Source organism: Trachemys scripta, chromosome 1, assembly GCF_013100865.1.
Source record: "Trachemys scripta elegans isolate TJP31775 chromosome 1, CAS_Tse_1.0, whole genome shotgun sequence".
Classification (NCBI taxonomy): Eukaryota; Metazoa; Chordata; order Testudines; family Emydidae; genus Trachemys; species Trachemys scripta.
In genome coordinates, this window is record NC_048298.1 from 323,027,607 (window position 1) to 323,040,889 (window position 13,283).

At 43.9% G+C, this 13,283-nt stretch overlaps 1 protein-coding gene across 1 annotated transcript in view; it reads left to right on the plus strand.

Moving 5' to 3' along the window:
• The window catches only part of RAB38 (RAB38, member RAS oncogene family), a 28,814-nt gene that overhangs the window by 11,772 nt on the left and 3,759 nt on the right, over positions 1–13,283 (plus strand). Inside the window, exon 2 of the mRNA XM_034759648.1 lies at positions 4,953–5,233. Within this exon, the coding sequence (XP_034615539.1) occupies positions 4,953–5,233 (281 nt within the window). The remainder of the gene's footprint in view (positions 1–4,952; positions 5,234–13,283) is intronic.

A 13,283-nucleotide genomic window follows, 5' to 3' on the forward strand; every position in this document is an offset into this window, starting at 1 on the left:
GAATTCTCACATTTTTTAGAACGTTGGCCAATTTTAGAACGTTGGCCACTCCACCCCCCTTCCATTTGCCAAAAGGCCGCATCCCTGCATCGTGGACAGGGGGAATGCCTGCCTCAGGCGGTGGTCCATGTCTTATCCACAGCAAGTCTCCTAATGTGCTTCTGAAGTGGTAGCCAATGACTTGAAATCAGGTCTGGAGATGACCTCAGTTTATTAAAGGTGACCTGTGAAGGATTTTTTAAAATTGATCTTTTACCCTCTTTATGCTCATGATGTTTAATGAAGGCCTGACAAGCTTGTTTCTATCTTAGAAATATCAGGAAGCTCAACTCTGGTGTCCCCTAGTTTTGCTGGTTGACTTGTTAGAGATGATCTCAGAGGATGTAAATTGTTCTCCTCACCCCTGGTTTGAAGAGGTGAGAGGGTGCTGAATTTTTAACAAGGTTTCCACATCTTCAAAATGTTCATTAACCAAAATTTTAGGCAGCCTTGACTAACGTTCCTTCCCTCAATCATTTGCTCAGCTTTCACACATAGGTTACTGTGACATTATCCTTCCACTCGTTCTGCAATCAGAGAGTTTTCCAGGAAATTTTAATGTTAAAACACAAGCAGAAAATAAAACTTTGAAACAAAACCAAAAACCTTTCAGGCTTTTTTTATCCCACAGAAAGAAGCAGAAAAAACCTCCCAAGTACAGGTTTTTTTTGTCCCACCCTCCCTGCTTTGCTGGACAACTTTTTAGTCTTCCATTTCTGACCCTTGCTCAGGGAGCTAGTGAGAGGCTTTCTGCCAGCGTAGATTCTTTGTCCAGCCAGGTTAGTGAGGCTGGTGGAATGAGACAGGAATGCCACACAGAAGCCTGTACCAGAGGAGAGGAAAGGCTCCTCTTTGCAAATGGCCATGATGGTGGGCATTGACTGAGCTAGCCAGGGAAGCGCCATAGTGGTGAGCTGTAGGGCCATCGTGGTGAGATTTCCAATGCAAGGGCCGGAGAGGTTCATTGTGAAGGGCACGGTAAGCACCCCAGTGTTAAAGATCAATGAGGCCCTATTTACCCCTTGATGCATCAATGAACATTCATTCACTTTGCCCGGCGTGGTCCAGTTTGCATTACTAGTTTTTTCCCTGGAAACAAGTCAAGGTTCTGCAGTATATTTTGCAAACGTAATTTAGTAACGTGGGGCCTCCCTCCTTGCAGCACCTTGCTGTGAAATCCTCACTGGAAGGTGGAGAGAGAGGCCAGCACTGAGGGTGAGTGAGATCTGCAGTAAGCACATTAGTGGATTTGCAAGGTCCTACTGGGACTGGAGGCATGTTATTTATATACTGCACTGATCAGGGCTAGACTGAACTGTTAGGCTCAGCCCAGAGTAAGAAGTGGGGAGGTATCTGCACCGCCCCAGGAGGAGACCTGGGAAGGAAATGTGCCTTGGAGGCACAATCCCTCCTCTCTTCCTTTGCTTGCGGAGGAAGGAAGTTACTGCCCCCCTGTGCTCCCACCTAATTACTCTGGCCAGTGAGTGCACGGAGCAGGGTGGAACCAGGGGTCCTCTAAATCATTCTCCTCTCTATCTCATCCCTGCTAACTTAGTGCCAAGGGGCATTATCTGGCATGCACCCTCATGGCCAGAACTGCAGTCTGAGCAGTCTTTACTGAGCCAAGTAGAGAGCATAGAAGGCAGGGAGACTACTTCCATGTGAAGGAAAGCAAGGGCTAGACCTTGGCGAGCAAGAGACCATGAGCCTGGTGTATCGGTGCGGTCTATTCCCAGCTCTGCCATTGACTTGCAGGATGACCATTGGCAAGTTTCTGAAGGTGGCTGGGCCTCAGTTTACCCATCTGTAAAATGGATACAATCGTTACACCCATCAGAATGACACTGCGAGGCACAAGTTTACTGATCTAGTTTTTATTTCATGCTTATCACCAGTGTCAACCCCTTGAGAGCCTTCCATGAAAAATAGGAAGTGTTACTGAGCCATGATACATGAACATTATTTATATCTGTTGCTGTTGTCGATCCTAGGCTGTTGGGCAGAAATTAACTTTTGTCTGAAAAAAAATCTTCCCAACAAGTAGATTATTGAATAACACATGACTTAGCCACTCATCTGATTAGCCCATTGAGAGAGATCATAAGACACTATTATAAAACATGTCCGTAATAATAGTTCAACATGACCTTATGTTTTCCAGCAATGATATGTCCAAGTCTTCTTTCATCAATGCAGAGCAGTGTTTGTTTAAGGTATACGAAACCAAGACTAATTTGGAAAAGATGGAAGTTCGCTCTTGGCTTCTGTATCATGTGAATGAAGATCTCCTTGTTAGCCTGAATGTTAACCTAGAAAACAAAAGCTAAATATCACAGATCTGTGGTACTGTCTGCGTAATACACATTCTCAGAATTCCATATGCTAGTTCTGGGTGTGCTTGCTCAATGTGACTTCCAAGAACTGGAAGATAGCATGGAAAGGCAATGGGGCCTAATGATGAGAGTACGCGTTCCAGGAGCCAGGACTCCTGGGTTCTATTTCCAACTCTGTGGTTCAGGTTCAGGGTATGTCTCCTCTGCAGCTGGTGGTGTCATTTCTAGCCCAGGTAAAAGTAATTACTCAACCTTTGATTGCTCTAGTGTGCTAAAAATAGCAGTGCAGTTGCAGAAGCACAGGCAGTGGCTTGGGGTAGGCACCGAAGTACAATCCTGTCCAAGATATTTGGTGCGTACTTGGGTGGCGAGGCTGAGCTGCTGCTCGTACCGCCATGGCTATCCTGCTATTTTTAAGTATCAGAGGGGTAGCCGTGTTAGTCTGAATCTATAAAAAGCAACAGAGGGTCCTGAGGCACCTTTAAGACTAACAGAAGTACTGGGAGCATAAGCTTTCGTGGGTAAGAACCTCACTTCTGAATTCGCACTTGCATCTGAAGAAGTGAGGTTCTTACCCACGAAAGCTTATGCTCCCAATACTTCTGTTAGTCTTAAAGGTGCCACAGGACCCTCTTTTGCTGCTATTTTAGTGTTCTAGCTCGATCAAAGCTAGTGTGTGTCCATCTATGTGAGCTGGAAATCACATCTCCCGTGCAGTGGAGCCGTACTCTGCACCTGACTGCACTGTGTGACCTCACAAAATCCCTTCATGCAAAATTCTGCCTTGTTCTATGTAGGAGCAAAGAGCTAGGGAGGCTCCATGCCCTCCTATGCTACCCTCAGACGCATGCAACAGGGACAGGGCAGATTAGATTGAGCATTCCTCTGAGTGCTAGACAGGGCTCTGGTGTGATGAAGCAGGACTTTTTTGTAACATTTTGATGAAGCCTATTTGTGCCTCAGTTTCCCCCCATACTTTGCATTCCTACCCAGGGGTGGGGTAGTAGCATGCCCTGAAAACAAACTTCATTCTGCCAGGAGAGGAGGGGTATGTGTGTCACCTAGCTGTCTGAGTGGATTGAATGTGTCATTAAAAAAAAAAAGGCTGTCTGAGGCCGACCCATATCAATGGAAAATCTGAGAAGACAATGGGAGCAACTAACCAACAACCCAGAGGGAGGAAGATTTCTCCACCTTTCATCAGGGAAGCTAAATACAGATCCCAGCTCTAGAACAAAGGACTGGGTGGAATGAGGCAGGATAAGTGCGAGCTCTGGAAGAAGCTTGGGCTCTCTGACTTTGGAAGTGACTAAGGTCTGGTCTACACAGAAAATTGTCAGCTTTACTGTCACCCAGGTGTGTGAAAAATCCATACCTCCTGAGCAGCATAGCTGAGCCAGCCTATTTCCCAGTGTAGACTGTGCTAGGTCTATGGAAAAATTCTAGTGACCGCCTCTTGATGAGGTGGATTACCTATGCCAACTAGAGAACCTCAGAGTCTGCAAATGGAGTTTACCACATCTTGGGTGGTGAATCGCTATAAGCTGACCAGAATGGACTATACTTGAATCTTTATTTCTCTCTGCTAACCTAAGCACTGGCAATCATGTGTTCCACCTGACTAAAAAACCCTACTCTGTTTTGAAAACAGTTTGAGGTGTCACTGTAAACACTGCCTGGGGTGCAGGCGAAGAATGTACAAGTCTCTACCAGGAGTCTCTCTCAGATGGACTCACTGGACAGAGCTCACTGTGTGAACAAGGAATTTGGGAGCCCAGTATCTCAGTCTAGGAGGCAGTGGGGTTGTATGGCCTACCCTGAAGGAAGAGTGAATCCTCTTGGTTCTTCCAAGAGACTGTCTAGAAGCACAGCACAGATACTGTGGATCCACAACACTTGGCTATTATAACAGTAGCACTCCAGAGCTTCAAATGCACATGAACAAACAATTTGGCAGCATGACCAGGCATTAGTCTTGCACATATGCTCCTATTGTCATGAGGTGCATATTACTCCTTTTTGGAGCAGTAATCAGGGGCTTTACTATGGAGCACGTTGCTCCCGGGGCCCATGTGAACCATGCAGCCCTTTGGTTAACCACGGCTGCTCTACCTTCCACGGTGCGTTTTATACTGTAAGCCTAGAATTTTGCCTTTAGTTTCTCTAGTACTTTTGTTTTCCCATCTGTAAAATGGGGATAACATTTATATGCCTTGTGAGATGTATTAATATCTGTAAAGCCTGCTAAGATCCTTGGTATTTTCCCATAGGTCTGGAAACCTACTGGCTTAATAGGACTCTAGCACTATTAATATTTGAGCTTATGATAAAGTTATTACATTTCCTTAGACTCTAGCCCTATTAAACGCTTTCTGCTCTCTACACTCACTGGCATTTTCACACAAATGAGTCTATCACTCTGTATTATTGTTTAGATGAATTGTAGCTTTCCGGCTTTACAGCATTAAACTGCAGGCTAGATAATGTTCTGCCAGATAACACACGGGCATGTGAAATATTGACTCAGCCTGGAAGTGATGATTCAAATGATTTTTTTCCCTCCCATCTTCATCATCACAGGTCAGGAAAGATTTGGAAACATGACAAGGGTCTATTACAGAGAAGCCATGGGAGCCTTTATTGTCTTTGACGTTACAAGACCAGCGACGTTTGAAGCGGTGACAAAATGGAAAGAGGATCTGGACTCTAAGTTGATTCTCCCGAATGGCAAACCCGTGGCGACCGTTCTCTTAGCAAACAAATGCGACCAGGGAAAAGATGTGCTTACGAACAACGGTCTCAAGATGGACCAGTTCTGCAAGGAGAATGGGTTTGTGGGATGGTTTGAAACATCGGCTAAGGTAATTACATTTCTTTTTTAATAAACCAAATGTGTGAGAAGCATTCCCCAAATGCAGAGACATTAACTACTAAAACGGGTTACTCAGTTGCAATGTGTACCTTGCAAAGCTCTTATCGCTGCTGAATTAATGAAGGGTAAACGGGCGCACTTTTAAAAAACAAAAACACCTTTTGAAGAGAATGAATATCTATAGTGAAGCTTTCATCTCAAAGGATCTCAAAGCACTTTAGAAGCTACATACAGCACTCTGAAATGCAGCCACTGCTAAGGTGTGTATCTGATGCACAGCATATGCATAACAGTGTGAGGAAGAAGCAGGGCCAGCTCCAGGCACCAGCAAACCAAGCCCGTGCTTGGGGCGGCACATTTTCAAGGGCGGCATTCTGGCCATTTTTTTTTTTTGCTTCCGGCGGCAAAAACTTAGAGCTGGCCCTGGCAGCTGCAGTGCGTCGTGCGCAGGGGGTGCCTTAGGGCTGCTGCAGTTCATGCCGCGGGGGAGCAGCGCCGCACCTTGTGGCTAGGCCGGGCAGGCTCTGAATGGGGGACACTCGGGCTGGGGGCCACCCTGTGGGGCACATGGAGCCGCCTGCAGGTGCCACAGAGTGGCTGCCCCCCAGCGCTGCAGCCGGGGCTGGGCGAAGCGGCCCGAGCCACCCAGGGACTGTGGCAAGGCGGCCAGAAGCAACAGCAGCAGCGGGGCCATAGAAGGCATGGCGCTGCTGTGCAGAGGGCACGGCGCTGCCGTGCGGGGCCCGCGTCCCGCTCTCCAGGGCTCCACTCCCTCTGGGGCTACCCTGCCTGGCTCCTCAGCCCCCTGCCAGGGCGGTCTCCTGGCTCTGCCCTCCTGGGTCCCGGCCGGTCCTGGAGGTGGGAGCCCTGGCTGGAGGGACCCTGGGCTGAGGCGCGGCCTGGGATCCCTGCTGCTTACCCCGACCCTGCCAGTGCCGGACCGGCTGGAGGCGAGGGGGGAGCAGGCAGAGTCAGCACTGGTGGTGGGGGAGCCCAGGGCTGGGGCAGTAGGGGTTGCGGGGAGCGGGGGAAGAGAGAGCCCAGGGCTGGGGTGGGGGGGGGGGGGGACAGCCAAGAATTTTTTTGCTTGGGGCGGCAAAAAGCCTAAAGCCGGCCCTGGGAAGAAGGCGTATTGGCAATGGAGCTCCTCTTATGAAAGATGCCGTGAGCTCGTTCATTCCCACACAGAGAAGAGACAGCCTTTTTGTAAGCTATGGCAGTTCTAATATTCCCATCATTGTAAGTATTCAGTCTGAAAGATCTGAGCTGTCAGGTCCTCACATACAGAGAGAGTTTGGTTTTGTGGTAAAGGCATGAACTGTTTGAAAGGCATGGAGCACCTTACAAGTCTTGGGCTGTTGTTAGCACTGCTATTTACTGAGCTATCTGTGTATTCAGTACTCCATATTTATCTTGTTAATAAGTAGATCATAAAACTAGTTCCAGTAGCCTACTTTAAGGCAGTGGCTCTCAACCTTTCCAGACTACTGTACCCCTTTCAGGAATCTAATTTGTCTTGTGCATCCCCAAGTTTCACATTACTTAAAAACTATTTGCTTACAAAATCAGACATATAAATAAAAAAGTGTCATGGCACACTATTAATGAAAAATTGCTTACTTTCTCATTTTTACCATGTAATTATAAAATCAATTGGAATATAAATATTGTACTTACAGTTCAATGTACAGTATATAGAGCAGTATAACAAGTCATTGTCTGTATGAAATTTTAGTTTGTACTGACTTTGCTAGTGCTTTTTATGTAGCCTGTTGTAAAACTAGGCAAATATCTAGACAAGCTGACATAGCCCCTGGAAGACCTCTGTGTACCCCCAGGGGTATGTGTTCCACTTCCACCTTCGTACTGATGTGCCTGGGAATCTAAGTTCATATCATTTGCATGCTAGGGACAAGACGTAAGTTTAAGTTAATGTCTGAAGACAAGAAAGACTCAAAAAGACTGTGATCAAGTATGAAAAGCAGCTAAATTTAAGTTCCCTGACCTAAAAGGCTTACTAATGAATATCAATAGGAACAGGATGAGCCAAGTCATAATTTTTTAGAGTATTCTGCCTTTCTTAGTTACAAACCTCTAGGTTACCAGTTCAGGTTAGCAAGGTCATTCATTTGATCACTGGTGTTTGACCTGTGAGAAATGAGTTTGTGGTGTTAATCTGGTTCCTAGAAGTCAGGTGTCCCCATGGTAAAAATGAACATGGCAGTCGTCACCCAATTGTTGGCAGTCTGTTCAGAGAAGCCAAGCAAGCCCTCTGAACTCAGCATTCAGTCATGTTGATGGAGCATGAATGTACTGCTGAGCTCAAGGATGGTTCATCTGTGGCAAAATTGAGCTATTTTGCCAGGGTGATGTTGGGAAGTTATTCTGGGTGGAACCTGGAAGAGCAGAGGACAATGAAAATGGAAGAATACCATGGGTGGAGCATTAATCCAAACTCCTTTGAACCAAAAGAGGTTGGATTTTTAGCTAATTCTAAATTAGAGAAAGCTCTGGTTCAGGCCTTATATTGTTTAGTTCCCACATCTCTAATAGTCAAACAGTTCCCAAAGCACAGTTCGAACCATGTAGAGGTGGGGAAGACATCAAGTATGACTGAGTTTTGAGTCCTGCAGCCATGTTAAAGTGGACAACCAATTATTAATGGTCAGGGGGCACAACGCACATCATCCCTATCTTTTGTACCTGTACATTAACGGATGACGATCTGATATCTTGAAATGTTCAGATACTTCCTTCACTCCCAACTGTGATTGGACACAGAAGTGCCACCATTATCCTGATAAGCTGTTCTTTGTAAATTTCCACACCAATTTTTCAGGCTTCGCTGGTAGAAATAATTCAGATAAACTTTGGATTTGTATCTGAACTTTGTGAACCTGATTGATTCATCTTAGGACCTCATCCTGCAAACACTCGCTCATGTAAGTAGTCTCATTAAATCCAATGAGACTACTCACATGAGTAAAATGACTCACGTTTACAGGGTCAGGACCTTAGAAAGTTTCAAATCAGGAGTGACTCCACTGAAATCAGGAGAGTCACACCAGTGTATAACTGGTGTAAGTGAGATCAGAATTGCTTCCCAGTTTGTCTTAGTTCTGAATTTAAGGCCACGATGCAACTTTTTTTTTAAAGTTATGATTACAATTACTTTAAAACCAGGAAAGGCTCTAGTCTTTTTCAGCCAGGGGCAAATTAAATCATTGAACTCAGGGTTAGGGGAAATAAAAATCCACCTACATTTTACATAGCGAATAGAAATTATTTTCTGAAGTAGAATACTACTGACTGAGAATCCATCATACAGCAGCTAGCAGTTCAAACAGGTAATGACTCTTTTTTGCTCAATTCTGGTGTAATTAGCTCTCCAGAGGATTTTTTGGAAACATGCTTGGAATTGTTATAGCTTTCAGAGCAGAGTGAATATGATTCATGCCTTTTGGGAAAAGAAAGGTGATTATTTATAAAAATGCCCCCTTTAGTTCTGGATACATTGCAGAAGGCTGAGTGTTATATACATACCGATCATCTTTCAGGCTGTCAGGGAGTTTAAAATTCCATTTGAAACTGTTGGAGAATTATACCATAGGATATTGTTGTATCATTCCTTAGTGCTATTTTTTCTTAACTTAATAATCTTAAAAACAAAACATTTGGGGACACAGAATGTATTCATATTTTTTTGGTTCTTTGATATTTTTAAGGGAAATATTTAATCCATTTCCGTTTTCAGAGTACTGAAAGGACTTGGAGATTCACTCTGACAGGGTGCTTTGCTGTGTAAGAACACAGTGCAAAACAGTGATAATTGATACTTATTGCTACATTCTCACTTAAGGGCCTGGTCTCTCTGTGATGTATGCTTATCTCCCAATATTTTATTTAGTTGTATAGATTTCAGTCTAAAAAACCCTCCACTTTTTTTAGGCAATCCTGTCATAAATTTAAAGCCACAATATCATAGCAGTTGCAAAAGATGCATTGTCCAAAGCAGCAAGACTTCTCCTTCGTACCACACACCATTTAAATAGCCCTCGTATGACCAATAAAGCTGAAAACCTCCGCCATGCTTTGCTATCAGACAGAGATCCATGACTTTCAGCACACACCTACGCATCACCACTATTGCCTGTTCAAATAGATGGGCTTTAAACTGTGCCCGCAAGGGCAATAATTTCAGCCTCATTGTCACTTCCCAATGAAAATGGACATGATTTGTATGTGGAAACAAGCCAGGTCAGGCAAAACTAGGTATACCTTTAAGTCTTGGCTCGGAAATCACTTGAAAATGTATTGCAAGTTGCTAAAGTTTTGTGTGTGCTGTTTTGCACAGAATTGCTCTAGTTCTAGTTTGATTACCTCCTCTATCCCCCTCCCCCATATACATAATATCCGGCTGGCATTACTAATTTATGCAGGAGAAAGGAAATTAATTTTTGTCCTAAGTTGTCCAGTAAGTCTATTAATAATGCGTTGCATATCTATAGTAACTTTCATCCAAAGAACTTTACAAACATTGAGTAGGTGTGCATTCATTCCATTGAGGTACATAGGTAATTTGAGGTTAAGTAACTTTCCTAAATTCATATAGTGACAAAGCTGGGATTATACCGAGGTTGACTAGTTCCCTACCCTAACCACTAAACAAAACCCCTGAGGTAAGAGTAGGAAGTGTGGTTAGGGTACCAGACTAGCAAGTGGGTGATTTGGGTTCACGTCTGGGATCTGCTACTGATTCCCTTGTGATCTTGGGGAAGTTATATAATTGTTCAGCTCTTCATCCCTAAACTAGGGATGATAATGGTAGTTCATTTGTCTATCAGGCTATGCACTTCCTCTCCATACTGTGTGTCCTAGTAACAGCTAGTGTGCAAGACTGGGACTTGGGGGACCTGTGTTCTAGTCCTGTCATTGACCTACTGCGTGACTTTCAGCAAGTCACTTTCCTTAGTGCCTCAGTTTTCCCACCTATAAAATGGAGATTATGTACTGACCTCCTCTATAAAGCATTTTGAGATCTATGGATGAAAAGTGCCATATAAGAGCTAGGTATTATTTATTTAAGTAGTAAGCGCTTCTAAGTAGCAAATATGACTATTAAAAACAAGCCACATCGAAGATTTTCAATGGAACAGGGTAGCTAGTTTTGATTTCCACAAAGAAAAACTAGGCTGGGACATGTATTTGTCACATCAAATCTAATCTGTTCTTCGGTTAATTGAAACCAAAGTGTCCCATTTGAAATTGCCAGGCTGGATTCATGACACTCTCTTCCCTAATTTCTCCTTTTTAATTCATCCAAGGAAGTTTCTAGCACATGTGATCGCAAAAGTATCAGCTGCTGCTGTTATACACTGTCTACTGGAGCCAAACCAGTAACGGGGACTCTTTCATTTCAGCTGTACTCTTTGCAGAATTCCTGCAGACTCTGTTTCCCTGAAAACACAATATAAGAGCAAAAATCTCCTGTTGAGACCACAGGCCGGGTGGCTGTGCCACCCTGCCCTGGTGATTCTCTGCTGCATTTCTTGAAAGGGAGTATTATCTGGTTGCAGTGGGGACCGAGATCATGGGCTCCCAGGTGGCTGATTCACAGTCAGTCTGTTCCAGTGTTTGGTGGAAAAACTGTAGGAAAAAATGGTTAACTTGCACTAGATGAGTATGAGTGTGGGTCTGTGCCCCCATCTAGTGGCTGGAGGTTTATACATCTGCTACTACTTGCAGTTAGAGGGAGGTATTTTCCTATCAGTTCCTTTAGCTCAAGTGATACAGGCTTGTACTCTTACCTCTGAAAGTCCAAAGGCCAGACCCAAGTGGGGTCAACTACACCTGCATGTGTCTAACTCTCATTTATAGATCCCTGCCGATTTCAGAAGCAACACATTTGCAGTCATAGAAAGAAGCTACTTGACAATAGAAATCTAGGAGTAATTTTGCACCCGAGGGCAACCCGGGCAATAAATCCAAGCTCTCCACATTGCAAAGAATAAAATGTTTCATTGGAAGTGTGAAAGGCTCATAAAACTAACAAAGGTCCTTTTTCATCAGTAAAGAAATAAAAGCCAGTCTAGTCCAAGCGGATTTATTTCAGATATTAAAACTGAATGCTCTTGATGTTAATGGTTCGCATTTGTGTTAGAATGAGATGACAGATGGGGGGCGGAAACAAGTCAGGAATACTAAGTAGCATGCTGAGACTGTGCAGTGCTCGGAGACCCTTCAATAAAGTGTTTATTTTCTCATTCGTTTAATGTTACATTTCTAGACAGGGACATTATTTCCTGTAGCAATTGGCTAAAAAGTTGTAAGTCATGTAAAACCCACAGAAAGCAGCACACAAATAGAGGTGCTATCCCTTCCTTTATGGAGTTATAGTTAAAGGTGTACTGCAAAGCAAATTAAAATTTGGTATATGCCCTTTACTGCTCCCTTCTGCTGTTCAGCAATGGTCCCAAGTTTTTTTTTCTCCTTGTTATTTTTAACATTAAAAATAAAGACTATCAGGTGCTAATCTTTACGGTTATATTCTTTCCTGGCAAAGTAGAGAAGAATGGAATATGTAGGGTGCTAGCCTGGGACTTGGAAAACCTGTGATCAGTTCTGTTCTGCCAATGAGTTCTTGTGTGACCTTAGACTGTAGACAAATCACTTAAGTTCTCTGTGCATGAGTAGCTCACCTGGTCAATGGAGATAATAGTACTTCCCTCGCTCACTGCAGGGTTGTGAGATTCTGCTATGGTGATGGGGCCATAGAAGTATCTTAGATAGCTAGAACTTCCATATTCTTTGGACAGCCATAAAGGTAACTTCACAGGAGGCTAAAATGGGAGTGGCAGCAATCCCAGGTGGGGAGTAGCATTCCCCACAGTATCCATGGGGCCAGGTCCATGATGATCTAAAGTGGCACTATCCCAGAGATGGGTTCTGTATTGCACCCTTTAGAATGAAGGGAAGAGCATACTCAACATGCAACTATAAGGTGATTAAAATATAAGGAAAAGCCCAGGGTGGTCTGAGTGTTTCAACATTTCTTTGTTTGAATTGCATTCAGAAGTGGGATTCCTGTGGCCTGTATTGTACAGAACAAAGGCAATCAATAAGGGAATGGTAAAGGAGGAGAATGGGAAGACACCACTTCAGTCTGTCAGTTGCTCCTCCTATGTTTTTTGTCTATTTTAGAAGACAATGAATGTTATTTCTTGTTATACTGTGAGCTGTTTCAGTACCAGCACTGGGGCATGTTTGATTATTCTAACCTGTCCATCATCACCATCTTATTGTGTGTTGTCTCTGGTAGTTATCTTTTCTTTTGCTTCTTTGAACACACCCTTCCCCTGATTTTTCAGCACATCCGACTCTCTAAAATCCATGAACCTGTGGGTGCCCATGTTGGGATAGCAGATCACCTTCTTTTGTCTACAGCTTTGCAGTCTAGTGGGCTATTGATTTAGTTGCAGAACACATTGGGGGTGGGGGTGGAAATCAATATTTCATTAGGCAGACCAGAAGGCAGAAGTAATACAGCAGAGATCAATCCACGGCCCTAAGATGCTGGGTCAGGGTCACAACAAAAGGTTATATAAACGTAAGGAGGCAAGTGGTTAAGGAACTGAATTGGGACTTGGGAGCACTGGATTCACTTCCTGGCATTGCTACAGACTTCCGGTGTGACCTTGGGCGTGTCACTTAACCTCTCTGTGCTGCGGTTCTCACCTGTACAATGGGGATAGGTAATACCTCCCTACTTCACAGAGGTGACATGAGGATAAATTCATTAAGGTTTATGAAATGCTCAGATTGGGCCACAGATATACTTGGGGGTTAATTAAAGTGGGTGGTTTAAGAGATATTTTGTGGTAACTAAAATGTTAATAAAGATGTTTAGAAAATTATATTTGAAAAATTAAATGATTAAAAACCAAGGACTCATTCTCTTCATCAGGCCACCGAATGTAGTAGCAGGGCGTTTATTTATGCCTTGGTTGAATTCAGAGATACAAAAGACTAAAGGCTGTATG